Source organism: Asterias amurensis, chromosome 19, assembly GCF_032118995.1.
Source record: "Asterias amurensis chromosome 19, ASM3211899v1".
NCBI classification, from domain to species: Eukaryota; Metazoa; Echinodermata; class Asteroidea; order Forcipulatida; family Asteriidae; genus Asterias; species Asterias amurensis.
This window is the reverse complement of record NC_092666.1, coordinates 3,040,316-3,068,108: the sequence shown is the minus strand read 5'-3', so window position 1 is coordinate 3,068,108 and position 27,793 is coordinate 3,040,316. Positions and strand designations below refer to the sequence as shown.

General features: G+C 40.2%; 2 protein-coding genes across 3 annotated transcripts in view; one reads left to right on the top strand and one right to left on the bottom strand.

Moving 5' to 3' along the window:
• Window positions 1-2,702: 2,702 nt before the first annotated feature.
• LOC139951590 (gamma-aminobutyric acid type B receptor subunit 2-like) lies at window positions 2,703-27,318 on the top strand. 2 transcript variants are annotated; one of them, XM_071950551.1, is made up of 15 exons: window positions 2,703-2,847; window positions 3,895-4,002; window positions 7,296-7,361; window positions 8,396-8,485; window positions 9,050-9,280; window positions 10,045-10,108; window positions 11,644-11,727; window positions 13,069-13,219; window positions 13,896-14,028; window positions 14,584-14,697; window positions 15,269-15,391; window positions 17,394-17,571; window positions 19,216-19,379; window positions 20,117-20,257; window positions 20,900-27,318. In XM_071950551.1, exons 1-15 carry the CDS (start codon window positions 2,794-2,796, stop codon window positions 20,975-20,977), a joined length of 1,779 nt encoding a protein of 592 aa, XP_071806652.1. In that variant the 5' UTR covers window positions 2,703-2,793; the 3' UTR covers window positions 20,978-27,318. The 2 variants fall into 2 exon arrangements, with proteins under 2 accessions (XP_071806652.1, XP_071806651.1); XM_071950550.1 differs by having other exon boundaries at window positions 8,285-8,485.
• The window catches only part of LOC139951591 (ubiquitin carboxyl-terminal hydrolase 28-like), a 33,409-nt gene continuing 31,478 nt past the window's right edge, over window positions 25,863-27,793 (bottom strand). The window contains exon 10 of the mRNA XM_071950552.1: window positions 25,863-27,625. Within this exon, the coding sequence (XP_071806653.1) occupies window positions 27,447-27,625 (179 nt within the window). The 3' untranslated portion in view covers window positions 25,863-27,446. The remainder of the gene's footprint in view (window positions 27,626-27,793) is intronic.

The window sequence follows — 27,793 nt, the reverse complement described above, 5'->3', positions numbered from 1 at the left end:
GTGGTCTAGCCCCAGGTGCATGACGTGAGCGGTGAGCGATCGTTCGTTTAGCTCTTGTAAGGGGCTCACCCGATAGAGCACCGCGGGGTAGACCCAGGGAAGCTAATCGAACGCACCCTATATAGTGGATGGACCCTTCCCCTTACCTTCTCGCCGATACTCATGTTATTCTAAGATTCTACCGATTTCTTTCCAACTTCACAGGCTGGAGACCCACAGGAGGGTTTACGACACCTTTACCATCTAGCCTACACAGGCCCACCTGTACCTATAGCATGGGGACCTATCTTATCAGTAGAGGCTCTCGCGGTCAATCAAGTTGCCTCTAGATTTCATATTGTTCAGGTAATTATTAACGTTATGATCTTAAAAGTCTCCTGACGATGACAGAGCAAGCTAGTCGAAACGTTGAGACCAATTCAGAACTGACTCCGCGGCAGTACAGTTAATTACGATCCTATAGACGATGTGACCTGTGACATCACATGTTTACAAAAGAGCCACAGAGCCTGGACCTCATGTATAGGCATGATTTGTACACAGCTCAATGGAAGAAAATAAACAATTTTATAGTTTATGGAGATTGCACGGTCTAATTCTTATCAACTTTTGATATGATTAAAGAGGCACATCTCAAAACTTGTCCAGCGTTTACTTTCATAACTCTTGGTTTTATGTGGAAATTATGACACAAAATGTCAACTTTCCCATAGGACCAGTGTAGTACAGTGCCTGCCAGAAAGGTCACACTTATTGTAAGCAAGGTTCACATGGTCTATAAGCTTAAGTAGTAGTCCAAGTCTATTTTCTATACCATCCGCCCTGGTAAAAGTTAAAAAGCAGGACAGTTCTGTTCAGAACTGAGATTTCTCCCGAACCCCCGATTATCTACTCCGCGGCAGTAGAGTAAATGCAAGACAGTTCTCTAAGAACAAACTCTACCTGGCAAGTAGATACACACATGGTGTTACCGCAAAACAAATATACATCTCAAAAGTCATTTCAAAAAGATGACTCAGAAAAATGGGTGCAAAATACTGATGAATGCCTGAGGGGAGATGTTAAGAAATGTGCTTGCTTTGAGAAACCGAAACATCGGGTTCCCATACTCTTCCACAGTAATTCCATAAACTAGTTCCATAACTCATCGACCCTCTGCTGCCGTACCAGTCTGTAGCCGGGAGACTGAAAACATTAATTTTTATTTCATAACTTCTTCTGCAAAAAAACCCAGGTGAAACCCTTTAAAAGACATAGGGGTGGATTTCACAAAGGTAGTCCTAACTTAGGACTAGTCCTAGGCAATGCTAAGAGAAAGGACCAGTCCTAAGTTAGGATAATGGTCCTAACTTAGGACCAGTCCTATCTCTTAGCATTGCCTAGGACTAGTCCTTAGTTAGTACTACCTTTGTGAAATCCACCCCTGGGCACTTTTGGTAATATTGATAAAGACCAGTCTTCTCACTTGGTGTATCTCAACTCATGCATATAAAAATAACAATCCTGTGAAAACATGAGCTAAAGTTTCAAGATCATAATGAAAGAAAAAACACCCTTGTTGCACAAGTTGTGTGCTTTCAGATGCTTGATTTCGAGAGCTCAAAATATAATTCTGAGGTCTCGAAGTTAAATTGAAATATTTTATTTTTATATTACTTCTTCCTCAAAAACTACGCTACTAATTTGAGGGAGCTGTTTCTCACAATGTTTTATACTATCAACAGCTCTCCATTACTCGTTACCAAGTATAAGGTTTTATGCTAATATTTATTTATGAGTGATTACCAAAATTGCCCAGTGCCTTTAAGCTCTATTCTTTGACAAGTCCGATTGATTTGGTCCATGCTCCCGTAAGGATTCGGAATCTCCAGTTAACAAACACGTTATACATAGGCTTGTGCACACAAATTGTGCAGTTTTACAGTATGAAGTATACTAAGGGAATCAATGTGTGGTGAAGAGGTTTTCAACAAGTGGTTTAAACCCGCCGATGCCTGGTTCTTGATAACTTTACCGGGACGAAGAACCATGCCTCGGCGGGTTTGAACCACTAGTTGAAAACCGATTCAACACACTTTGATTCCCATTCATAAATACCTTTTCGGTCAAAAAACATCAACAGTTTTTGTCAAAAAGTAAAATAAATGCAATTTTTTTTAAATATTGTTCAATGATTTCTTTTAACACAACACCCCTCCAGCTATGAAATGGTTAGGCCCTCGGGGTAAACAACTCCTTATAAGGAGATTGCTGTGCGCGTCGTGCGTATATCGCGTGATGTTGCACAACTGTCCCGGCCGTTGCTCTCTATACCAATATGAATGAATAAACTGTCTTATAAGCACAGGTGCAAGCTCGCGTGTCACGCCCATGTTTCAACATTTTTTACTGGTCATTATCAAAGGTTTAAACACCCCACGTGACGCGCTCTACACCAATAGGAATAGTGAAACTGTCTTAGGTGAATAACTATAAAAACAAATTGGAAATTAATATTTTTAATTTTGTTTAGTTAAACTGTTTCTTCACTTCTAGAAGGCTGCTAGCTTTGCAAACAAAGTGCGAAGTAAACACTACATATGAGTTATCCCCGTTTCCTGACGGTTTACTGGCTGCAGATCGACAAGGCCGAAGTGACATCGCGCGGTTAAACAGTTGTCGTTGTTCTTTTCACTGTAGTTTGGTTTATCATCGGCACGGAAGTTAGAGGACAGGTCTGTGTATCCATACACCGTACGAGCAATTTTCAACCCAGTACTAAGCTGTATAGCAATAGTGAAAGTGCTTAAGAAGATGGGCTGGCGTCGAGTTGCCTTCATTTACGAGGAGTCCCAGCAATTTGCGGAGGTGAGTTTGCTAAAGTGTATAAGTAGACCCCTTGCATGTGACGTCACAACAGAGCTGTGTATTGAGAGAGTTGCACCATGGAGGGACCAGTTTTCTTTGGTCCCGTGGTTGCTGGACGCCATTTGTCTCCAAATGCAACACAACCCTAGTCTGGCCTCCCGTGTTCGCCCATGCGTTTCGTGGGGAACAAAATGGCTTCTAATCGCAAATTGTCGTACCTCTCGCAGTATACGGCAGTGTCCGAATTGGTGGCTACGGCTGCGGATACGACCGTTGCCAGGGGTGTTACTAAGGGAGTCCTATACTTCAATGCATGACTACTCGGCGGTCCAGCCGTAGTCGTAGCCGTAGCCGCCAATTCGGAAACGGCCTACGGCTCTTTGTCACACGCCCAAACAGAGCCCTCAATGAAAGAAAGAGCGATAATGAGATTGCTCCCCTGTTTTTTTTCTCGCAAGGATAAACACAGGCACTGGTCCAACATTGGATACAATGATTTAATAGACCTTCCCATGAAATATGTAAATTGCACATAGCGCGTGCGCACTAACGTTTTGGTTGGCAAAATGTGGGAACATCGCGCTGTTTTGTACACGGCTAATGGGTGCGTGACGCAGACGCGATTGCGCGTCTGCTTAGTGCACAACTTTATGGCGATTGCCAACCATCAGGGTCTGTATGCATGCGTGAATGTAATTAGCATATTTCATGGGAAGGGTCCATTGGATGAACGTGCTGCGACAAAGACTTTCTGATGCCCGGATACCTCCTGCGAATGCGAAGGCGAAGTGAATTTTGGTGACGCAACAATTGCCCGCGCTCCTTTCCCCTTTGTGACGCAATGAAATTCGCATAGCACGAAACATTCGCAGGAAGTATGAACCGGGCTTTATGATTGGTCCGAGGTAATGTATAGTGTCAGTTTGTACATTCGACCTTCTGCATGCAGCGTGCGTTATTACGATTTAGTGTTTCATAATGCTATTGTTTGCAATTTCAATTTGTGACTGTTTTTTTTTTTTTTTTTTTTGTGTTTTTCATATGCAGCAAATGGAAATATTTCGGCTAATCTTGGAGGCTAACGATATGCAGGTTGTTTTGTCTGAGCGCGTCAAAGATTTATCCAAATTTGATTTCCATCTTCAAAGCATCAAGGTAGGTTCTTCGGTTATGGGATTTTTTTGTAACTGCCTAACACCACAAAATCGGACAGCCACTGTAATGCGAGGGCTTTACTTACAATTTTTTGGCATTTGACCCAAATCAACTATCAACCAGGGGGCACATTGCCAACTGCTCCCTGGGCTGAAACAGGGCTACCCCCTTCACAGTATGTAGGTGTGGGTAGCATCCACTTGGAGCCACCTACTCCTGGGGCTGAAACAGGGCTACCACCTTCACAGTCTGTAAGGATGTAGGCATGGGTATCATCCACTAGAAGCCACCTACTCCTGGGGCTGAAACAGAGTTACCACCTTCACAGTCTGTAAGGATAGGGAGGGGGTATCATCCACGAGAAGCCACCTACTCCTGGGGCTGAAACAGGTTTACCACCTTCCCAGTCCGTAAGGATGTAGGCATGGGTATTATCCACTAGAAGCCACCTACTCCTTGGGGTGACCAGGGTTACCCCCTTCACAGCTTTTAAGGATGTAGGCGTGGGTATCATTCACCAGAAGCCAGCTACTCCTGGGGCTGAAACAAGGTTACCACCTTCACAGTCTGTAAGGATGTAGGCGCGGGTATCATCCACTAGAAGCCACCTACTCCTTGGGGTGAAACAGGGTTACTCCCTTCACAGCTTTTAGGGATGTAGGCGTGGGTATCATCCACCAGAAGCCACCTACTCCTGGGGCTGAAACAAGCTTACCACCTTCACAGTCTGTAAGGATGTAGGCATGGGTATCATCCACTAGAAGCCACCTATTCCTGGGGCTGAAACAGGTTTACCACCTTCCCAGTCCGTAAGGATGTAGGCATGGGTATCATCCACTAGAAGCCACCTACTCCTTGGGCTGAAACAGGGTTACCCCCTTCACAGTCCGTAAGGATGTAGGCATGGGTATCATCCACTAGAAGCCACCTACTCCTGGGGCTGAAAGAGGGTTACTCCCTTCACAGTCCGTAAGGATGTAGGCATGGGTATCATCCACTAGAAGCCACCTACTCCTTGGGCTGAAACAGGGTTACCCCCTTCAGTCCGTAAGGATGTAGGCATGGGTATCATCCACTAGAAGCCACCTACTCCTGGGGCTGAAAGAGGGTTACTCCCTTCACAGTCCGTAAGGATGTAGGCATGGGTATCATCCACTAGATTCCACCTACTCCTGGGGCTGAAACAGGGTTACCCCCTTCACAGTCCGTAAGGATGTAGGCATGGGTATCATCCACTAGAAGCCACCTACTCCTTGGGCTGAAACAGGGTTACCCCCTTCACAGTCCGTAAGGATGTAGGCATGGGTATCATCCACTAGAAGCCACCTACTCCTGGGGCTGAAAGAGGGTTACTCCCTTCACAGTCCGTAAGGATGTAGGCATGGGTATCATCCACTAGAAGCCACCTACTCCTTGGGCTGAAACAGGGTTACCCCCTTCAGTCCGTAAGGATGTAGGCATGGGTATCATCCACTAGAAGCCACCTACTCCTGGGGCTGAAAGAGGGTTACTCCCTTCACAGTCCGTAAGGATGTAGGCATGGGTATCATCCACTAGATTCCACCTACTCCTGGGGCTGAAACAGGGTTACCCCCTTCACAGCTTTTAAGGATGTAGGCGTGGGTATCATCCACCAGGAGCCACCTACTCCTGCGGCTGAAACAGGGTTACCACCTTCACAGTCCGTAAGGATTTCGGCAATTATATCTTCAGGAGCCTCATAGGGCAGCTATAGAGTGCTCCCCCCGTCCCAACGTTTTACGAAGTAATTTTGGCCAAGTGTCCTGCTTTTGGGAACAAGTGTCATGTCCGGGATTCGAACCTGTAATCTGGGCCCAATTTCATTGAGTTGCTAAGCAGAAAAATTTGCTTAGCATGAAATTTCTTCCTTGATAAAAATAGGATTGACAATTAATTGTTCATTAGTTGCATTTTGCTTGTTACAGGTTTTCAGCTGTTGTTTGCTTATCAGAAAATCACGTGGAAATTTGGTTGGTAATCCTGTTTTTATCAAGGCAAAAAATGTCATGCTAAGCAAATTTTTGTGCTTAGCAGCTCTATGAAATTGGGTCCAGATGCTGGCAACATCAGCCTCCTTGGGTCAGCGGTGAACGAGACTGCTCTGACACACGACACGCCACAAAGAAACAAAACAGTTTTGTGGCATCAGTAAGTAATTTCCTCTGTTTCTTTCACCTCTGTGACTCCAAGTTTGATTTCATGACAGGAATTTCAGTTCCAACCCACATCTAAAACAGAACTTCTCTTCATCAACTTTTCTTAGCAGGCATTTTAAAAGCTACTGGTAACACTGCTAGTGTTTTTTTCCGGGGACCGACCCTGGTATTGAAAACTAACAAAAATAGGACCCATGTAAGGGCCAAATTTAAATTAGAAAGAATGTGATACTTGATTTAAAGGGAATCAATATGTGGTGAAGAGGTTTTCAACGTGTTTTTTAAACCCAACGAGGCCTGGTTCTTGATAATTTGACCGAGACGAAGTCGAGGTAAATTATCAAATTTGTGACTGGTATCCTGCTCAATTGCGCTAAGCAGGAACATGTCAAGCCATATGCTCTGCTTTGGGTAAGCAGCTTTATGAAAGAGGCCCCTGATAAACGTGTACTAACTAAGGTAATAGAGACCTCCTAGTGCCTTGGTTGACCTTTGTAATAATCCCGAGCACTTTAGATAAGGGGAATCAATGTGTGGTGAAGAGGTTTTCAACTAGTGGTTTAATCCCAACGAGGCCTGGTTCTTGATAATTTTACCGAGACGAAGTCAAGGTAAATTATAAAGAACCAGGCCTCGGCGGGTTTAAACAACTAGTTGAAAACCGATTCAACACACTTTGATTCCCATTCATAAATTCCATTTCGGTAAAAAAAATATCAACACTTTTTGTCAAGAAGTAAAATAAATGCAAAAATTATAATTGTTCAATGATTTCTTTCAACACAACACCCCTCCAGCTTTGAAATGGTATGGCCCTCGGGGGATCGGGTCAACAACTCCTTATAAGGAGTTTGCTGTGCGCGTCGCGCGTATCGCGTTATGTGGCACAACTGTTCCAGCCTCTGCTCTCGACCAATAGGATTGAAGAAACTGTCCCGCTCACAACCGGTTATAAACACTGGTCATTATCAAAGGTTTAAACACCCCCACGTGACGCGCTCTCCACCGATAGGAATAGCGAAACTGTCTGAGGTATTTATGAATTACTATTTTTAAACACCAAAGCGTTTGCTACAGTTTTACTATTTACAGTTTGTATTTTCTTTACATTTCTAGCGCCAAGATGCACGGATTATATTTACCGGCTTCTTCCAACATGAACTGCTGAAACTTTTCTGTCAGGTAAGGGTGTTCTGCTGCATGAGATGTGAAAATAAATAACAACAACTAATGAATCCACCATCACCAGGCCACTAAAAAGTACTTCTATTATGCGAAATACTTTGGAACTACCTAAAACAGATAATTGCCTATAATTTAAAGTGCCTCAATGAGGCAAAACGTCCTTCGTCAGTTTTTTTTTTATTTTTATTTTTTTTTTTTTGGGGGGGGGGGGGCATCGTGTTCAAGGGAAATACCGCAAAAAGGGTTTACAACAAAATCAGTGGTATAGCCTTTACAGACCAAAGCCCCTTTCACACGACACCATCACCAGGCCACTAAAAAGTACTTCTATTGTGCGAAATACTTTGGAACTACCTAAAACAGATAATTGCCTATAATTTAAAGTGCCTCAATGAGGCAAAACTTCCTTCGTCAGTTTTTTTTTTTTTTTTTTTTTTTGGGGGGGGGCATCGTGTTCAAGGGAAATACGGTAAAAAGGGTTTACAACAAAATCAGTGGTATAGCCTTTACAGACTAAAGCCCCTTTCACACGATAGCAATTTAGCAAGGGTCCCTTGCTAAACTTTAGCACGTTTGTAAAAGTTGACAAAATGTACCCCGTGTGAAAGGGCAACAATTGTTTCTGCTGTCCACGTTCTCTTGCTAAATATTGTCAAACATTGCTACATTTTATAATGCTAAACGTTCAGCAAGGGACCCCAGTTAAATTTGCTGCCGTGTGAATAGCACTTAACTAATTACATACAAATATGCACGAACTTTCGTAACTACTTAATCAGATGTGTGTAATTAGTTAGTCTTTAAGTTCCATTACTAGATTTCTTGTTTAACTTTTGGACTGATGGTTATTAAAAAAAAAATGATGATCAGTCGGAATTAACTAATACACAGACATGTGTTTTCCGGCTTTGCTTCCAAAGGCGTACATTTCTGGAGTTTATGGAGCTAAGTATGTGTGGGTAGCACCAGGCTGGGCAAACAACGCATTTTGGCTGAACGCCCCTCAATCAGTCATTGACCCTTGCACGCAGGAGCAGATCACATCAGCCGTTAACTCTACTCTGCTATTCAATGGAAACCCTCGACGGGTGCAGCTAGATGAAGTGAACTTCAATGGAGTGGCGAGTACCAATCATAATGGATACATCCCGAAAGCTACACGCAATTGCAAACTTAAACTAGCTCTAGCTTACCACTAGTTCGTGACACTGGCAGTTAGCCCTTGGCTAAGCATTTTTCAAAGTTCTCTGCGTATGATTTTTAATTAAATCACATTTTCCTTGACTTGAGAAACAACATGTTTACAAGTGTTAGTAGCATAGGCAAGGTCGTTTATCCGCTGGAGTTTTTACGACACAAACTGGTCCGCTGTTTCAAAGAAAACCCACACAATTTGAGATATGTTTCAGACCAACCAACTTTTTCAAATATAATTTGTGTTGACGTTTCAGAAGCCCCTTCCTGACCATTATGATCATTATCACTACTACAACAACGAGCAATGGAAAGTTCATTTTTTTCTGACTTGAGAGAAACAACATATTTACAAGTTTTAGTAGCATAGGCAAGGTCGTGTATCCGCTGGGGTTTTTTACGACACATACCGGTCCGCTGTTTCAAAGACAATTTGAGATATCTTTCAGACCAACTATTGTTTTCAAATATAATTTTTGTTGACGTTTCAGAAGCCCCTCCCTGAACATTATCAGTACTACAACAACGAGTTCCCTGACGACACTGTGCTTTATTACACCTATGACGGTATTATAGCCGTAGCATTAGCTCTGAATGCTTCCATAGCTGACCTGCAGCGTCTTGATCCTCCACGACGACTCGAAGATTTCAGCTACTCCGATGACGAGATGGCTAGAGTCATTCTGAAGAACGCTGACAACCTCGACTTCACGGGATTATTGGTAAACAGTTGACTACTTCTTATGTTTTAATTGTACACAATTCAAACAGCTTAAAAGCACAGGACACCTTTGGTAATTGTCAAAGACCAGTTTTCTTACTTGGTGGTTCCCAACATATGCATAAAATAACAAACCTATGAACATTTTGACTCAATTTGTCTTCGAAGTTGCAAGAGAAAAATGAAAGAAAAAATACCCTCGTCGCAATACTTTGTGTGCTTTGCATAATTAAAGGCTTCATGTCTGAAGTTTGTGAATTATTTTGAGAGAGAAATTACATCTTTCTCAAAAATGAAGTTACTTTAGAGAGAGTCGTTTCTAAAAATGTTTTTAATATCAATAACTCCATTTGCTCGTTACCAAGTACGTTTTAATGCAACAAATTATTTTAAGTTTTAGCAATGTTGTCCATCTCAGTGCCTTTAAACTTTCTGTTTAACGTCAGGAAAAGAAACTAGCTTTGGAAAACGTACGAAATTCAACATTGCAAATGAGGTGGACAAGTTTTCCCAGCACACTGCATGCTGGCTTACTCTAATGCCATTCATAGGATTGAACATTATATTGGCATCGCAAGGTTAAAACAATGACGTACCTTTACGGATTTTTTTTTTTTTTTTTTTATTTAAAAAATGCGAAACAGTGCATCATGTTTTGCCAATAATTTGGCCTTGCATTTTATTGTATTGTTCAAGAGAAAATTCCATGAGTAAAGCCAGTCTACAATGATCTCATAATCTGCTTTACCGTTCCATTTCTTGCAGGGAAAATTTTTGATTGAAAGAGGACAACGCCAAGGCGAGAGAGTTTATATACAGCAAGCCCAAGGTTTAAAAATAAGACATTCTTCATTTAATTTAAGATTCATTTTGTAATGGAGCTTTATTACATTTTCGTTAAAACGAATTTTAATAATCCAATGTCTCTATTCTTATTTTAACTAATCCTTTTTGGGATTATGCAGTTTATTGGGTCAAGATTACGTACCCTTTCCCCGTTTTGTCATTTTGTTTCCTTTCGTTTTCTTTCGTTTATACTTTACGCAATCATGTGATTTAATCGTTCCGAGCTACATCCTATTATTTAGGACAAAATATAGAGCATTTGAACTGCATCTAGCTACCGGGCAATCTCAGTGGTCTAGTTGGTTGGACACTGCTCTAGAATTGTCAAGGACTTATCTATACTATTAACATCACAGTCTTAACCATTTAGCCACTGAACCGCCCAGCCACCTAAAGTGATACACTGTATAATGCGGTATAGGAGTAAACCTCGCTATAGCTTTTGTTTGTAGAGTAAAAAGAAACATCAAAATAAAACTAGATAGTCATTAGTAGGTCTACGCATTGGTGAATCCATCTAGTTTTTTATAGATCATTATTGATTCATCCCTTCACAGTTGACTTGTCGAAGCTAATGATGATGAAATAATGTTAGCTCTAACCCAACAAAACGCTCATTATAGTAAACACAAAGGAAACTGTATTTATCATTTGTGGCGATATTGTCGAAAACTAACGCCTTCGCAAATAATCAGCATTGAGCCAGATAAAAGCCTTGAAAAGCTATTGTCCATTTTATCATTATACAAAAATAATCGCCATGAATATTACCGCAGGCGTTTAACGAGGGGGTTTATTGTCCCCCCCCCCCCATGAGAAAAAAGTTCCGGTAATTTTGCTGCCGGAAAAAAAAATCCGTATTCCTGAAGCAAAAGTACACGGACAAAGTTTTTCATTCCGTAAAATATAAAATCCCTTAACGTGGGTTTGTACATGTGTACACGGTTGTGGCTGAAACTAAATATGTACCTACATGTACTTTATTATGTGTAGGTGTTTGGGCAAACGTGGTTGATTGTAATTACGCTAATTAGCATAATTAATATTTGCACATACGGAAAACCCGTAAAATAACGGCGAAATTTACGGAATAATTCACTTTACGGAGTCCGTTAAAATACGGATACTTTTTACAGTGTAGCCTTGATAGTTGGTGTGTCTCAACATATGCATAAAGTAACAAACCTGTGTAAATTTAAACTAAATCGGTCATCGAACTTGCGAGATAATAATGAAAGAAGAAAACACCCTTGTCACACGAAGTTGTATGCGTTTAGATGGTTGATTTCGAGACCTCAAGTTCTAAATCTGAGGTCTCGAAATCAAATTCGTGGAAAATTACTTCTTTCTCGAATACTATGGCACTTCAGAGGGAACCGTTTCTCACAAAGTTTTATACCATCAACTTCTCCCCATTACTCGTCACCAAGAAAGGTTTTATGCTAATAATTATTTTGAGTAATTACCAATAGTGTCCACTTCCTTTAAAATCGACATCTCTCTTTTGTTTTGTTACAGGGGAACATCTTGAGACAGTGATGGTTTACGAGACAAACTCGCAACAGCTTCTCAATTATGGAGACACTGGCATCAAATGGCAAGGTAGACTATGTAGACATAATCTGCCCGCTTGTTTATAATTTTTATAAGGTCCTATATTTTTATAAGGTCCTATATTTTGTTGTTCTTGTCTCCTTGTTTGCAGTTTGTCTGCCTAGGTTGTCTTCTAGTCTTGGTTTAATCTGACAACCTCCTCTCGTTATTTTGGTTTTCGAGAGACAAGTAATTTTCCACTAAAATATTTGAATTTGATTTCGAGACCCCAAAATAAGATTTTGAGCTCTCAAAATCAAGCATGTCAAAGCACACAGCTTCATGTGACACGGGCGTTTTTTTTTTTCTTCTTTTATTATCTCGTAACTTCGACGACCATTTTTTTTTTATTTATTTTTTTTTTACATAATTTGTTGAGATACACCAAGTCTTTGACAATTACCAAAGGAGTCCAGTGTCTTTAAATTGCGGACTCCCTTGTAATTTTCTATACAAACAAAATGTAGAGCAGGGGAAAGAGGGAAGATACAATTCATTGTTGATAAGATTGCCAGTGGCACCACTTCCCGACGTAAAGATTTCCAGGTCTTGGTGGGCTTTTCCATAGCAATCGTCTTTTCGTAAGCAACTCCCATCATCTGACCCTGTTTAGTTTTTGTTCAAAGCTATAGCCCCTGTGGTAACCTTGACATTCACATTGGGGGATTGGATACAGTTTTGTCGTTGGAACCCGTTGTGGATTTCGATCATACAAAGTTGCATATAAAAAAACTACGATACTAACCTTTGATAACGTCATATCAAAAAGTGGTAGCATTTTTTTGAGATATTGCCGAAAATCGGGAACGTTTTATGTCCTCGCAGAAAAAACCCATCCGTAAATAGAATACAAAAACAAACTGTTCATTTTCCTCCTACTTCCGTTTGGCTTTTAGAATGCTCGAGACGAGACTATTTGGCCATCGGCAACTTGATTTGCAGTTTCAAAACAAAAAGATTCGAGGCCCTCGAAAAAAAATTTGTTTACCAAACTTTAATTGTATTTGTATAATGATTTTTCGCCTTTTCAGATTTTCACTCACTTGGTATGCCTTTTGTCCCCATCCATTCGCCCTGTTCTTTTTATGTGCTTGCTTATTCGACGCTCAATTATGTGTTACATATTATTTAGTCCCTGCTATGGCCCCAACTAAATTACTTTTTAACTTATAAAAACAAATTGTATTTCTGACTGTTTTTTTGTCTGTAATTTTTAACAAAACTCTGTAAAGTTTGAATGATTTCAATAAACCAATAATAAAATGTAAACAAAAATATATATAACAAAAATGCTTACTCTTGGTGGCGCCCTTTTTTGTTACAATTATTTTGTAATTATTATCTCATCAGGTGGCCACGTTCCGGTGGATGGTGTGACTAAACAGGAAATGACTCTTGAAATCTCTTGGAAAACCCGAGCGGTTGTGTTCTCTTTAGCTTCATTTGGCTCCACTATGGCACTGGTGTTTCTCTTCATTGACATTCGATTCAAAAACAAAAGGTCTGCAAATATACATCAGTTAGGGCCCATGGTAACTGATTTCTTTTTAATTAAAGCCACTGGAAGTAATTACTCGAAATAACTGTAGCATAAAAACTTACTTGGGGAAAAAAAAAGCAATGGAGAGCTGTCTAAAACATTATGAGAATCTCTGAACTGTTTTTCTTTCTTTCTAAGAAAGATGTATTTTTCACTCAAATATTAAAAGACTCGAGGCTTGAAACCTTTTATTAGGCATATCTGAAAGCACACACATTTTTGTGCAACAAGGTTTTTTTCTTCTTTCATTATTCTCTTCGAACTTTATTGACAAAATAATTGAAGTCAAAATATCCACATATTTTTGAAATCGACCCCAGGCAAAACGCGGATTGAAGCTTGTAGCTTTCTGGATGGACAAGAAAAACGTACTTTACGGAAACCCAAAGGCATCCACATGGAACATGCCTACTTTGTTTTTGCAACAATGCAAGACTTTGAAAAGCTTAATGGCAGCAGACTTACAAGTCCATTTGCGTAGTTGTATAGGCTGTCACACCTTACCAAAAAACAATGGATTTACTTGGTAAATCCGCTACCACATAGCGTCCCGAAAGTTAGACCAAAACTAGTGACTGTTTATTTTGCTGTTTAAGTAAGTTCGCTTCTATCTATTTTAACAATATTTTATTTCCAGAGCTATCAAGATGTCAAGCCCTTCCCTGAGTAACCTGACTGTAGTCGGTTGTCTCTTTCTCTACACATCAGTCTTTGCCTTAGGATGGGATAAGACTAACCTGCCTGACTCCGCCATCGTCATCAAGTGTCATGTAAGTAAAATGTATAAAACGTATTAAAGGCAGTTGGCACTATTGGTACTACTCCCCCAAAAAACTGTTAGCCCATTTAATACTATCTTTGTAACGAGCACTGGAGAGTTGTTGATAATGTAAAACATTATGAGAAACGGCTCTCTCTGAAAAGTAACGCAGATTTTGAGAAAATTATAATCACTCAAAACAAAAATACTTCAGGCCTGAAGCCTCAAACTTTTCAGTGCAACTGCCTTATATGTATTTGATACAAGTATTCATAGTAGTGAATTACTTGATAATACACAATTTGTAACACATTGTATATGCACACATGCGATGCATGCAGACGATCGAACGTGCAAGCTGACACTACATCACATCGGACCAATCATAACGCAGATATGGAAAGCTTACGTCACAGCGTGTTTATTCAATGAAATCATTGTATCCAATTAAATCATTGCCCTTGTAAGACCGGTGCCTGTCATGCAGATACAGACAGGGGACCAGACTAATTATATACCCAAGTGAACGTACGGTTACTCTTTCTTGTTAATGTTATCGTTGCAGGTTGAGCGAATGCTGGTATCTGTTGGTTTGTCTCTTGCCTTCGGTTCTGTCTTCATGAAGACATACCGTATACACGTGATCTTCTCACAGGCTGTGAAACGCTTCAAAAAGATCGTAAGTAAAACTTTGGGCCCAATTTAATAGCGCTGCTTAGCGGCCGATTTTGTGCTTACTGTGCAATTTCCATTTGTACAGCGCTGCTAACCGTATAAGCACAAGAAAAGGCATGCTTACCTTCCGGTGCTTATCAGACGTAAATAAATAACGTCGACACAATGCAATCCACGGTAACCGCGCAATATGGCCGCCGGCGCCTAATGTTTCTGCTAACCCGTGAAATACGCTTGCACCTTTTAATAGCAAACTGTTCTGCTATCAGTGAGCACGGAAATATTTACGTGAATATTCACAATTTCGGGCACAAATCGCGAATATTTACGTGAATATTGACGTGAATATATTTGCGATTTGGGCATATATCGTGAATATTTACGTGAATATATACGTAAATATTTGCGTTTGGTCAGAATTCGCAAATATTGACGTGAATATTGACGTGAGTATTTGCGATTTAGGGCAATATCCATAAATATTGACGTAAATTGATTAGTTAGCCGTTACGACACACTGGAAAGTAAAACAACTCAGATGTTTATTGCTCTTTTTTTTATTTCATTTCCGTTAGGATTTACCGGACTGGAAACTAATCTGCGGCGTACTGGTCATTGCTTTCTTGGATTGCTTTATTTTTATTGCTTGGATTGCTCTGGACACGACGACTGTTTACAGGTTGTCTCTAGAGCAAATGGTAAGGCAATTCGACAATGAAGAAATTTTGGTGTGTTTGTGCACTGTAAAACAATTTGGTAAAAAAATGCCCAACTTTTTACCCATTTAAGGGCGAATAGTGAACTCCTCCAACTTTTGGGCAAAGTATTACCCATCAAAGTTGGGCGCTCTGATTGCCAAATAATTGGGTAATATTTCATTATCAATAGTTGGGCATATTTTGGTAATCAACAGTTGGGTAATTTTTTGTTTACCCATTTTCTGGGTATTTAATAATTATCAATTACCCACTTATTGGGCGATGATTTTATTCATGATCTAGTTAAAATGTTTAACCATTTTCGGTGTTATCCAACAAATGGTGAATGTATTTAACCCTTTGATTTACAGTTTCTCCTGTGATACGTCATACAACCAGGCATATAAAATATATTTTCCACGATGGCAAACGGTGGTGAGTCGTGACCTTGGCATCTCTCTCAAAATCGTGAGGGTGCTCAGTGGTTTGTAGATGCTTTGGAAGGTTAGTTTTTAACTAAATAAAGTGTGTTTCCTGTTCAGTTGTTGTACACAGTCGTGACAGTTGCAGCGCAAGCAATGCAGTGATAGTTCCATGCATGTATTTCATACACAAAGCAACACAACAACCACGCATACATGCCACAACCGGCGTTGCACATAATGGCATGATAAAACTGAAACTATCACAGTAGTGTCAATGTGTTGCTCGCTCTGCAATTGTCACGACTATATGTACGACTGAATAGAAAACACAACTTCATATTTAGTTAAAAACTCACCTTCAAATTGGATCTATATCCACTGGACAACCCCGCTCGTCACAGCCACTCCTCCACTCGCCATGTTGGAAAATATCTTTGTTCTACTGTTTAATGCCCAACTTTTTGGCAACTCTTTAATCGTAGTGCGCATGATCGGACGATTTTGACCAACTAATGTGTATAATTTTAACCAACAATCGAGATTAATTAAAATTACCAAAAAGTTGCCCAATAAATAAGCAAAAGTGTAACCAACAGTTATAATGAATTCAGATTACGAAATATTTTCCCAACACTTGCCCAACTTTTGTTCCGCTTTTTAAAAAAAGAATGGGCAAACAAAATGTTTGGGCAATTATCGACCAATAATTGTTAAAGTTACTTTGCCCAACAAATGATTTGACCAACGTTTTTGCAGTGTGTGGGCTTCCGGGGGTCTTTTTACACAATTTAACAATGGACCGTACACTGGAAGTCTTTGATAAACCTGGACCCCCACAAGGGAAGTCCTCAGACAAAAAGGGAATACAAGATATGAGGATGTGTGTAGGGGGCTTACGGGAGTGCCCTTGTTGGGTCTTTTACATACAATAGAACAATGGACCCAACATAGAAAGTCTTCAGAATAAGGAATGATACGACAACACATACGATAAACATAGCGTGACCTCACAAGATGTCTTCACAGGGATGTATATTTTGAGAACTTTTAGGAAGAGTCAACTTAGGAAGAGTCAACTTTACTTTAAGATTTTCTCAAGACGAAAAAAAGGAGAATGTTTGGGCTCATGTTTGCTATGAGATAGTTTTAAGAAATGGATTGAAATGGCCCAGTAACCAAGGGTATTAATGTTTGGAGAGCTTTAAGACGCCCTTTGGGTGTTTAACGCGCTACATAATAGGGGCCTACGTTTTTTTTTGTTTTTTTTTATTATTAATATTGGATTTTACCCATACAACGATGTGTGTTAGCACTGTATACTCAGTACTTCCCCTCGAGTCCTGTGAAAAAAATATCACAGGCATGTTACTATAGGGTGGGAGAACATCCGAGTAACATGCCTGTGATATTTTTTCACAGGACTCGGGATAGTACTGAGTATACAGTGCTAACACACATCGGTGTATGGGTAAAAACCAACAATAATATGTTTATCCCCGAAGCAAATTTAACATCTATTACTTTGATAATTATTACTACAAAAATATTTTGTTCTTTATTCTTCTTAATTTTTGCAGCTAAACGAGACTGAACCTGAGAGAGAACTATTTATTGTTCCAGTGATACAATACTGTAGCAGCAAACATGATATATACTTCACCTTGGTCCTTTATGGTGTGAAGGGTGTTCTCTTGGCATTTGGACTGTTTCTAGCCTGGGAAACCAGAAATATTTGCATTTCCCAACTAAACGACAGTGAGTTCAGACCATTAAAGGCTTCCATTAAAGGCAGTGGACACTTTTGGTAATTACTCAAAATAATTATTAGCATAGAACCTTTCTTGGTGACGAGTAATTGGGAGAGGTTGATGGTATAAAACATTGTGAGAAACGGCTCCCTCTGAAGCCGTTTCGAGACCTCAGATTTAGAACTTGAGGTCTCGAAATCAACCATCTAAACGTACACAACTTCGTGTGACAAGGGTGTTTTCTTCTTTCATTATTATCTCGCAACTTTGACGACCGATTGAGCTCAAATTTTCACAGGTTAGTTATTCTATGCATAAAATATGTTGAGATACACCAACTGTGAAGGCGTGTCTTTGACAATTACCAATAGTGTCCACTGCCTTTAAAGGCACTTGATACTAATGTTAATTACTCAAAACTGTTGCTAGAATACTTCTAGCAACCAAACTTTTACGAGCAATGGGAAGCTGTTGATAATAGAAAAACATTGTAAGAAACGGCTCCCTCTGAAGTAACGTATTAAAAAAAAAAAATATCACTTAAAAAAATAATAAACTTCAGGCCTGAAGCCTTTGATTAAAGACACTGAACACTATAGGTAATCGTCAAAGACTAGCCTTCACAAGGGTATCTAACATATTATGCAAAAATTAACAAACCTGTAAAAATTTGAGCTCAATCGGTCGACGAAGTTGCGAGAAAATATTGACAGAAAAAAACCACCCTTTTGTCACACGAAGTTGTGTGCTTTCAGATGCTTGATTTCGAGACCTCAAATTCTAAACCCGAGGTCTCGAAGTCAAATTCGGGTAAAATTACTTCTTTCTCGAAAACTACAATACTCACAAAGTTGTATACTTTCAACCTCTCCCTATTACTCATTACCAAGAGAGGTTTTATGCTAACGATTATTTTGAGTAATAACCAATAGTGTCTACTGCCTTTACGCATCTGAGATGGTTTCATGAATTGTTTAATGGGTGTTTTTGCTTTCATTCTCTTGCAACTCCAGTGACAAGGTGAGCAAAAAAATCTCACATATGTGTTATTATAGCATGGATAGGCCTAAATACACCAAGTGAGAACACTAGTCTTTGACAAGGTGTCCAGTGCCAAACGTGTCCGTAAAAAGTAACCTTTGCCTGTTAAAGGCAGTGGACACTATTGGTAGTTACTCAAAATAATTATTCGCATAAAACCTTTCTTGGTGACGAGTAATGGGGAGAAGTTGATGGTATAAAACATTGAGAAACAGCTCCCTCTGATATGGCATAGATTTCGAGAAAGAAGTAGTTTTCCACGAATTTTGATTTCGAGACCTCAGATTTAGAACTTCAGGTCTCGAAATCAACCAAACGCACACAACTTCGATTGACTAGGGTTTTTTCTTCTTTCATTATTATCTCGCAAGTTTGATGACCGATTGAGCTCAATTTTTCACAGGTTGGTTATTTCATGTATACATTGAGATACATTAACTGTGAAGGCTAGTCTTTGACAATTACCAATAGTGTCCATTGCCTTTAATACATTCAGGACGCATTGAAACATAACTTTGCTGCTGCCGTGTATTTTTCCCTGCGCAATATATTTCCGTACTGTTTATTTTTTTCCCTTGCGCATTATAGTTTCGTATCGTTTATTATACAGGCAAGCACATAGCTGCGTCACTGTACATCGTTGCTTTGACAGTCGCCCTCATCGTTCCAACTTTGACAATTGTGGGTGATGACGTCAACATGATGTTTGCGATACCAGGGGTGGCCATTGTGATAGTCAATACGTGTGTGCTATTACTCAACTTCATCCCCAAGGTAAATTATTTTAATGTATCTTGTAAGTTGTTAAAAAAGAAATCATGTTTGAATGATGTGGCGGGAGATTCAACAGCCCCCCCCCCCACCCCCCTGGAGACTCGGTCCCCAGTGGCAAACTGTTTATAAACTTAATCTGATATCGTCCTCTTTTGAATCATCATCCTCAGTTCATGTTTATGTCCCATATCGATATGGGGGACCACATCGATGGGGGACCACAATTTTGACGTACAGAATTCCCTTGAACACCGGTGTGGTGAGTTTCAACTTTCCGCCGTGTTCAGTTTTTACGAATGACCAAATACGGGATGTCATGCAACGCCAGCGCACAGCAAGCGAAAGTAGTCAATTGTTAGTGCCGTACTGAGTCCCGGAAAACTGAACACGGCGGAAGACTGAAACCGCCACACCGGCACACAGTCAAATCAAGTTTTTTGTTTAACTGCACATTACGAAGACACCACATTCAATCGCAAGACTCAAAACACAGCCTGACGCGAGATACTTCACATAATAGTGAGACTTTCGAACGCTAGGTGGCAGTAGACTTACAAGGAGAACATCACGATGTTCCTTTCTTTTTGCCAACCTAAGTGTGGGAAGGGTTTATCGGAAAAACTATTGAATCACCAAAATTCGTTATATGCGCAAAATAATTGTTCGCACTTATTATTTTATGTTAGTGCATAACTTGTCATTATGTATTCATTAAGAAAGTTTAATCGCATTGATAGATTCGTCTGCTGCTTACATCCGACGAAACTCGCTTACGTGTGAGTATGATGACACCACAGGGATATGGAGAACCTTTAGCATCGGATAAGTCTGTAGACCAAACCAACAAACTGTGTAATCTGCGCATGGATCTTGAACAGGTATCACTATATATGTATATATATTGTTTTATAAATTATGTACATAAAGTATAAATTAATCTTATTTAAAGTCGTTTTTATAAATTCATCACTGTAACTATCTGATGTAAGTTACCCCCCCCCCTTTTTTCCATAGGTCCCTCATACCTATTTTTAAAATCATCATACCTTTGATCTTGCTATTCTTATTAATTGACCATTGTTAGTGGCATCATGATGCAACTTGCTCTCTAATCCTACCCTTTCATGTCTCCCTGCATTGTTGTCGGACAACACATTTACCACTTTTATGGTCCAGTAACCCATCCTTTCATTCTAAACATCCTTTGTCCTCGCCACTTCACTCCTATTGGTTCATAGCCACCTATATTGTTTCTGAAATAGAAACTTTGATTGGCTGTTATTTTCCCGCTTCTTTCTGGATCCTTTCCTTAATCCCTTTCCCCTCTCTTTTTCTATAAATGGATATGTACTTGTTTGTACTTGTTTTATGCCTCTGAAGAAGGTCCGGATTGGATCGAAAGCTAAGGCCATCTACCCTATTCATTATATATATTGTTTTTAATTTATTGATAATTTTTCCGTTCCAAGTGTTCAGGGCTGCCTCTTTTTTTATATTTTGGTTTCGATTATATTTTTCAGAAACGAGCACGGCTTCGCCAGCTGGTTAAAATTGTTCACCAGGCGCACAAATGGAAAACAAGCAGTGATGATCAGTGATGTGTGGCTATACACTACCAACATCACATTACAAGTCTAAGTTTCACAGAGTAGGCCTATGGGACTAGAGTATTAACTGCACAAATAGTAACCAGAATATAATCTTGTCTGTCTTGCTGAGCGGTCCTTCACTGGACTAAGCTCTGGTGTTTATATTTGTCGAGTGAATGGGTTCCAATCCCGGTCATGACACCAATCGTAATTGCTCGGTACATAAAGTTGGAAAGGTTGTGCATTCTGCTCCACAAACCAGGCTCAAATAGTGGATGATGTACGTAGGATTTGACTGCGAATCAGTAGGATTCGACTGCGAATCTCCACGTGAAATGATTGGAAATATAATGGCTGTTATGATCAAGGAGCTACACCACCATGTATCATCTCACCTAAAGTGATGTATTGTTGTTGTACATACATGTACACCCACTTTGTTATGGTCCTTATTAGACTTGATGACAAGTCGTTAGCCGCTGCCTATTTGTTACTAACACACATTGCCGTTCATGCACCAGTCACAGTGTAATGTATGCAATGGTCATAGGTAGCTCTTGACTCGCACACATACTGGGATCGAGGGTGCGTGTACTGTCCCCGTAACTGCACCGCGCTTTAACAATTAACATCTTGACTTCAAGACTATAGTCCAATTGTTAAGTTTCTTTTTCAGTACTTTGTGGTTTAAGTGAATACTAAGCACTTGTAAGCCAATAATTAAGTAATAATAATAAAGACGACTTGTAATGCACACGTATCCACCCTGCTGGGTGTTCAAGGCGCAGTAAAAAACCAAAAACAAAACAAAAACAAAACAAAGAAAAACAGACAAAACAAAATTAATCCTTGAAAAACTGTGACATAAGATAAGTTTTAAGAAGAGATTTGAATGTTGTGGTACAAAGACAAGATCTAAGATTAAGTGGTAGAGAATTCCAGATGCGTGGCGCAGCTGAAGAAAAAGACCTGTCTCCCCATGAGTGCTGAGACTTGGGTTCGATGAGAAGAAGCATGGTACTTGATCGAAGATTTCTTGATGGAGTGTAAACTTGAAGAAGTTCAGAAATATAGAGGGGAGCCTTGCCATTAAGTGCTTTGTGGACAATGAGCATCAGCTTGAAGATGATTCGTTGAGAGATAGGGAGCATGGGGTGATAGAACAGGATTTTCTAGACAGTGTCACAATGCGGGCAGCAGTATTTTGGAGCCGTTGAAGTCGGGAAATCTGGTTGTTAGGAAGACTGTAGAGAAGAGCATTGCCATTGTCAAGGCGAGAAGTAACAAATGCATGAATGACCTTTTCAGTGGCACTTTTGTCCAAGTACTTGCGAATCTTACCAATATTCCTGATGTGGTATGATGACAGACGAACGATGTTGTTGATGTGTGGTTGAAGTGTCATCGATGAGTCAAAAATAACCCCTAAGTTCCGAGCTTTCAGCGAGGGAGCTATCTGAGCATCACCGATGGAAATGTATGGCACTGAAACCTTTGTTAACTGTTGACGTGATCCAAATAGAAGGAACTCTGTCTTATCATCATTTAACTTCAGGAAGTTTTGTTGTGTCCAACGTCGAATCTCTTGGATGCATTTCTCAAGTCTTGCAATAGATGCATTGGCGCTTTCTTGAGAAGATTTAAATGTGATGTATAGCTGAGTGTCGTCTGCATAGACATGGTAATTCAGATTGAATTTCAGGATGATGTCACGAATCGGTAAAGTGTACAGTGTAAACCACTGCGGGCCGAGTACGGACCCCTGTGGCACAGAGTAGTTCAAAACAACAGGGTCCGATATCGCGGTGCCAATACATACATGCTGAGTTCTGTTGTGGAGATACGATTTGCACCAAGCTAGGGCTGTGTCCTCTATGCCAAGGTGGTTCTGGAGCCGAGAGAGAAGGATGTTGTGATCAACAGTGTCAAACGCAGCACTCAAGTCTAGCAGGACTAGTGCTGTTAGGTTACCACTGTCCATTGCAGAAAGAATATCGTTGCTCACACGGACTAGTGCAGCTTCTGTCCCATGGAAAGGCTTGTATGCTGACTGAAACACGTCGGACAGGTTGAAAGCATGAATGTGATCAGAAATGCGTGATGAGACAACTCGTTCGATGACTTTTCCAAGATATTTTAAGTTTGCAACTGGTCTGTAGTTTTTGAATACCTCCTTGTCCAAGTTTGGTTTTTTGATGAGCGGTCTGATGTAGGAAACTTTGAGGCTATCGGGGAAACAACCGGAACCGAGTGATTCGTTGACAAGATTAGTGATGTAGGGTACAAATATATCGATGTTCTGCTTTATCATGGATGTTGACACTGGATCCAGCTCACAGGATTTTGAAGGAGATTTCATAATAACCCTTTGAATCTCAGCAACAGTGGCAGGCTCAAACACAGATAGTCTACACTCTGGTTGAAGTTGTGGCAATGTCTGCGGCACGTTGTAAGGAACTGATGAAAATGATGAGCGGATGTCTGAAATCTTGGTAACAAAGAATTTCTGGAACTCATTTGCCAAATCCTGGTCATTGTAGGTGGATGGAAGGACGGGGGTTTTGGGCTTAAGCAACAACTTACCAATTATCTTGAACAGCTTCTTTTGATCTCCTGAGGATTCTTGTACTTGAGATGAATAATGTGTGATCTTTGCCTGGTTGATTAAATTCCTGACTACTTTACATTGGTTGCGATATTCTTGTCGTTGTATTTCCAGTTTGCCATTTTTCCGCCATTTCCGCTCCAGTTGACGACAGATCTTTCTTGCTGTACGAATGTCATCATTAAACCAGGAGACTTCAGTTCGGACCTTGACTGATCTTGTTTTCCAAGGTGCGTTTTATCCAAGACGTCACTGACAGTACTCTCATATTGGTTGACATAGGAATCCAAGCAGATGTGATCGACTGTTAGCTTTGCCAAATGAGTTTCTATGTCGCGGAACACTTCAGGAGAACTTACATGTTTCCACTGTCGGCTCTTTACAGTAATGGTTGGGACTTTGGGCTTGCACAGACTCAAGTTACACATGACTGCATAATGGTCTGATAATCCAGGTAGAACAACAAAGTTTGAGACAATAGGTGGGGTGATGTCACGAGTTATGACATGGTCCAGGCAATGACCTAGACGATGAGTCGGCTCCTTGATATGCTGGGTGAGACCAAAAGCCTGAAGTAGATGTTTAAACTGAATTGCATTGTTGTTGTGGATGTCATCAACATGAATGTTAAAGTCACCGGTGATGATGATTTCTGATGGATGAAGGAGATATTCCAAAATCAGATTCTCAAACTCCCTAAGAAAACTTGAGAAAGTCACATGTTGGCCGGTTGAATCCCTTTCAGGTCTGTACACAATGACAAGGCGAACAGATTTAGAGTTTCCGGAAACCTCAGCATGAAGAGATTCAAAAGTTGTGTATTGGACGCCGTTACTTTTCACAGAGACAGATAAAGTAGATCTGTATAGTATTGCAACTCCTCCACCAGTCTTGTGAGGTCTTGGGATGTGATGAAAGAAGTAGCCAGCAGGGGTACACTGACGACATGTCAAGTTGTCATCTGGTCTCAGCCATGTTTCTGAAACGGCAACAAGGTCAAGATCTTTTTCCAGAACAAAATCAGCAAAATCGTCATACTTGTTACAGATGGACTGTGTGTTCAGAACACAAAGGCTGAGTTGAGATTTGGCAGGCGTCACAGGTGCTAGAACAGATGGGAGTGTAACTTCGGGTATATGGGGTTTATGAACAGTTATACAGCGACCAGCTTTTTTACCACGATGTGTAGGTCGGTAAACAGTGCTGGGATTTATAAAAAGGCCAAGGTTCTGCAATATCAACATACAGGAAGGCAGCAGAGTTGTAGCACGTGTGGATGGAGCATAACGGAGACTGAGAAGCTTGTTCCGTGAGTAGGAATTTGCAGTTTGGACTAGCTTCTGATGAGTTTGAGTTACTTCCAGCTTCAGGGCCGGGATTTACAGCAATGTCACCAAAGATCACAATTTCCAGATGAAAAGTAGCTGGGGAGTTGTCATAGTAAGTACAGGGCATTTCAGATATCTTCGATGGTGGATGAGTCCTAGCCGTGTCTTTGGTAGAATGCAAGCACTAAGCACAATAGATGCTGATGGAACAAAGCGGACCACAGATGAGTCGGTACAGTACAATGGTCTAGCAAGCAGGGAGAGAATGAAAAGGATACTTACCTCCATTGTCCCCAGATGGGCGAACAATGTCCATGGACTAGGTGGATGACTGCACAGGCAGCCACCAAAGAGTGAGATAGCTTTCTGAACACCAGGAATTTCAACAAAAATTCCAACAGAAAAACACTATTTTCACAATTCAGATGACTCTAGGATACACAGAAAAAGTCCTGTAGATTCCAGGTGTAGTACAAGTGGTTTACAATTGTTTTAGGCGTCATAAGTTTACACTCATTGTTTTTTATACTGTTGTATTTCTTTAGTACAGTAATATTGTATCTTGCACTGTTTGTTGAAATCTTGGCCGAATAAATAATAATAATAATAATAATAATAGTAACAAATCCAGTTGTATAAGAATAAGAACACAAAATAAGCAATATACTAAGAAATTAGCAAACAAACACAAAGCTGATTTGAGTGGCTGCTGTTAGGCACTCAGGCAAATCAAAGTAGGATTTGAAACTTTGCATGGTGGAAATACAGAATAGAAAGGTTTGCGGTAACACCATGTAATGACTATCTCTAATGAGTTGGGGGTGGTTCTGAAAAGAACGTTGGTTTCAACTCAAAATATAAGCTAATAGTTACAAACAATAAATACCAGTTCCAGGATTCGCATGTAGCAATTTGTTGCTTTCGATAAGAGAGGACAGAATAAGGGACTGACAATCGCTCATTCATTTCAACCTGTGTTTTTATTCGTACAGTAAGTTAATGGATGGGTATTTACATTATTTATATACACTATCAACATCGTTGGAGTCTCTGGTGGCCAACACTATCAAATAACTAAACAAAATAAAATGTACAATAAACTGTAAAACACTTTTTTGTTTTGTTACTTGTTACCTCTGCAATCACATAAAGGCTTGACATTCAAGCAAAGGTCAGAGTGGAAATTGTTTTTAAAGCCAAGATAGTTTCTTCATTCCTATTGGTCGAGAGTAACAGCTAAAACAGTTGTGCCACATAACGCGATACGCGCACAGCATTCCCTTATAAGGAGTTGTTTACCCGAGGGCGGCGGAGGGCTTTACCATTTCATAGCTGGAAGGGGTGTTGTGTTGAAAGAAATCATTTAACAATTATAATTTTTGCATTTATTTTACTTTTTGACCAAAAAGTGATGATGTTTTTGACCGAAAAGGTATTTATGAATGGGAATCAAAGTGTGTTGAATCGGTTTTCAACTAGTGGTTTAAACCCGCTGAGGCCTGGTTCTTTATAATTTACCTTGACTTCGTCTCGGTAAAATTATCAAGAACTAGGCCTCGTTGGGATTAAACCACTAGTTGAAAACCTCTTCACCACACATTGATTCCCCTTATCTACAGTGCTCGGGATTATTAAAAAGGTCAACCAAGGCACAAGGAGGTCTCTATTACCTTAGTTATTACACGTTTATCAGGGTCCTCTTTCATAAAGCTGCTTACCCAAAGCAGAGCATATGGCTTGACAAGTTCCTGCTTAGCGCAATTGAGCAGGATACCAGTCACAAATTGTATATGTAAAATGGAACTTTCGCTGGTAACCAAAACCATTGTGATCTTAGCATCTTTTTGTGCTTAAGCAGCTCTATGGAAAAAGGTCCTGGGCTGTCTCACTCAACAAATAAAGACAGAAGATGATCTCTTGCAGCCAATTATGAGTATTATACAAACATAAAAAACTAATTTGAAAAATCTGTTTGGCATATTGAAATAATACAATAAAGCACATCTGATTGGTGCATTGCAGTGTTTTCTTTCAAGCTTGCTTCACTGGCCCAGAGTCTTAGAGTTATATATATAAGAACTAGAGGGCGCACGAGTCATGCTTTTTGCACAAACGCCAAGGGACCGCAAGGAGACACACGCATGCCATTCTGCATGCGCGTTGAATATGAAATACACGTTGGAGTTTGTGTTTAATGAACGCTACGCGATGCTGTTTTGTTAAACTTACAAATGGCCGCACAAACACACGCTGTGGGATGCCAGTTTTGTCAACTTAGAAAATGGCCGCCTACGCGCATGCCAGAGCGCGTATATAGCCCAGTGCGCCCTCTAGTTCTTATATATAACTCTATGCCCAGAGTATAAATTTACGTTCATCACCTTTCGCCCAGTTCATACTTCCTGTGACGTCACAAAGTTGAAATGTGTTCAACTCCCGCAAAACACGTGCTGCGAAAACAGCTCTATGACACAAAAAATTCGCTTCGCATTCGCAGGAAGTATGAACAGGGCTTGAGTGTAGACTTAACTTTTTTTTCTTTGTATCACGTTTTTGGGACTGGCTGGTCGCTGGTGTGGATGGTTCCCATGGCAAGAGTGAACTTCTGGCTTAGGTTCTCCATTTTATGTTTGTGGATCAGAGGCGGGGCCCTGATGCTAGCTGGTTCAGCCGACATGTCTAAGAGCTTCGACAAGATGTCTTGGAACTTGTCCTGCAACTTTCCTGTTTTGGAAAATATAAATAGAAAAATCTTTTACAGTTTCATTGTCATTGAAAATCTTTCAATAATATAGAAGTATCACTCAGAAATATCAGTTGGTTCAAATGCTGTATCATTAAAATATTAGTTCGTTCCAACAAAGCATCATGAAAATAACGAATATCAGTCAG

Bases quoted from the DNA above. Each gene is read 5' to 3' on its own strand.
- LOC139951590 (XM_071950550.1), top strand. From the start codon at position 2,794: ATGGGCTGGCGTCGAGTTGCCTTCATTTACGAGGAGTCCCAGCAATTT. The intron at 8,486-9,049 runs GCGAGTACCAAT...TTGACGTTTCAG, and splicing joins AAGTGAACTTCAATGGAGTG to AAGCCCCTCCCTGAACATTA. The intron at 20,258-20,899 runs GTATCACTATAT...TATATTTTTCAG, and splicing joins TGCGCATGGATCTTGAACAG to AAACGAGCACGGCTTCGCCA.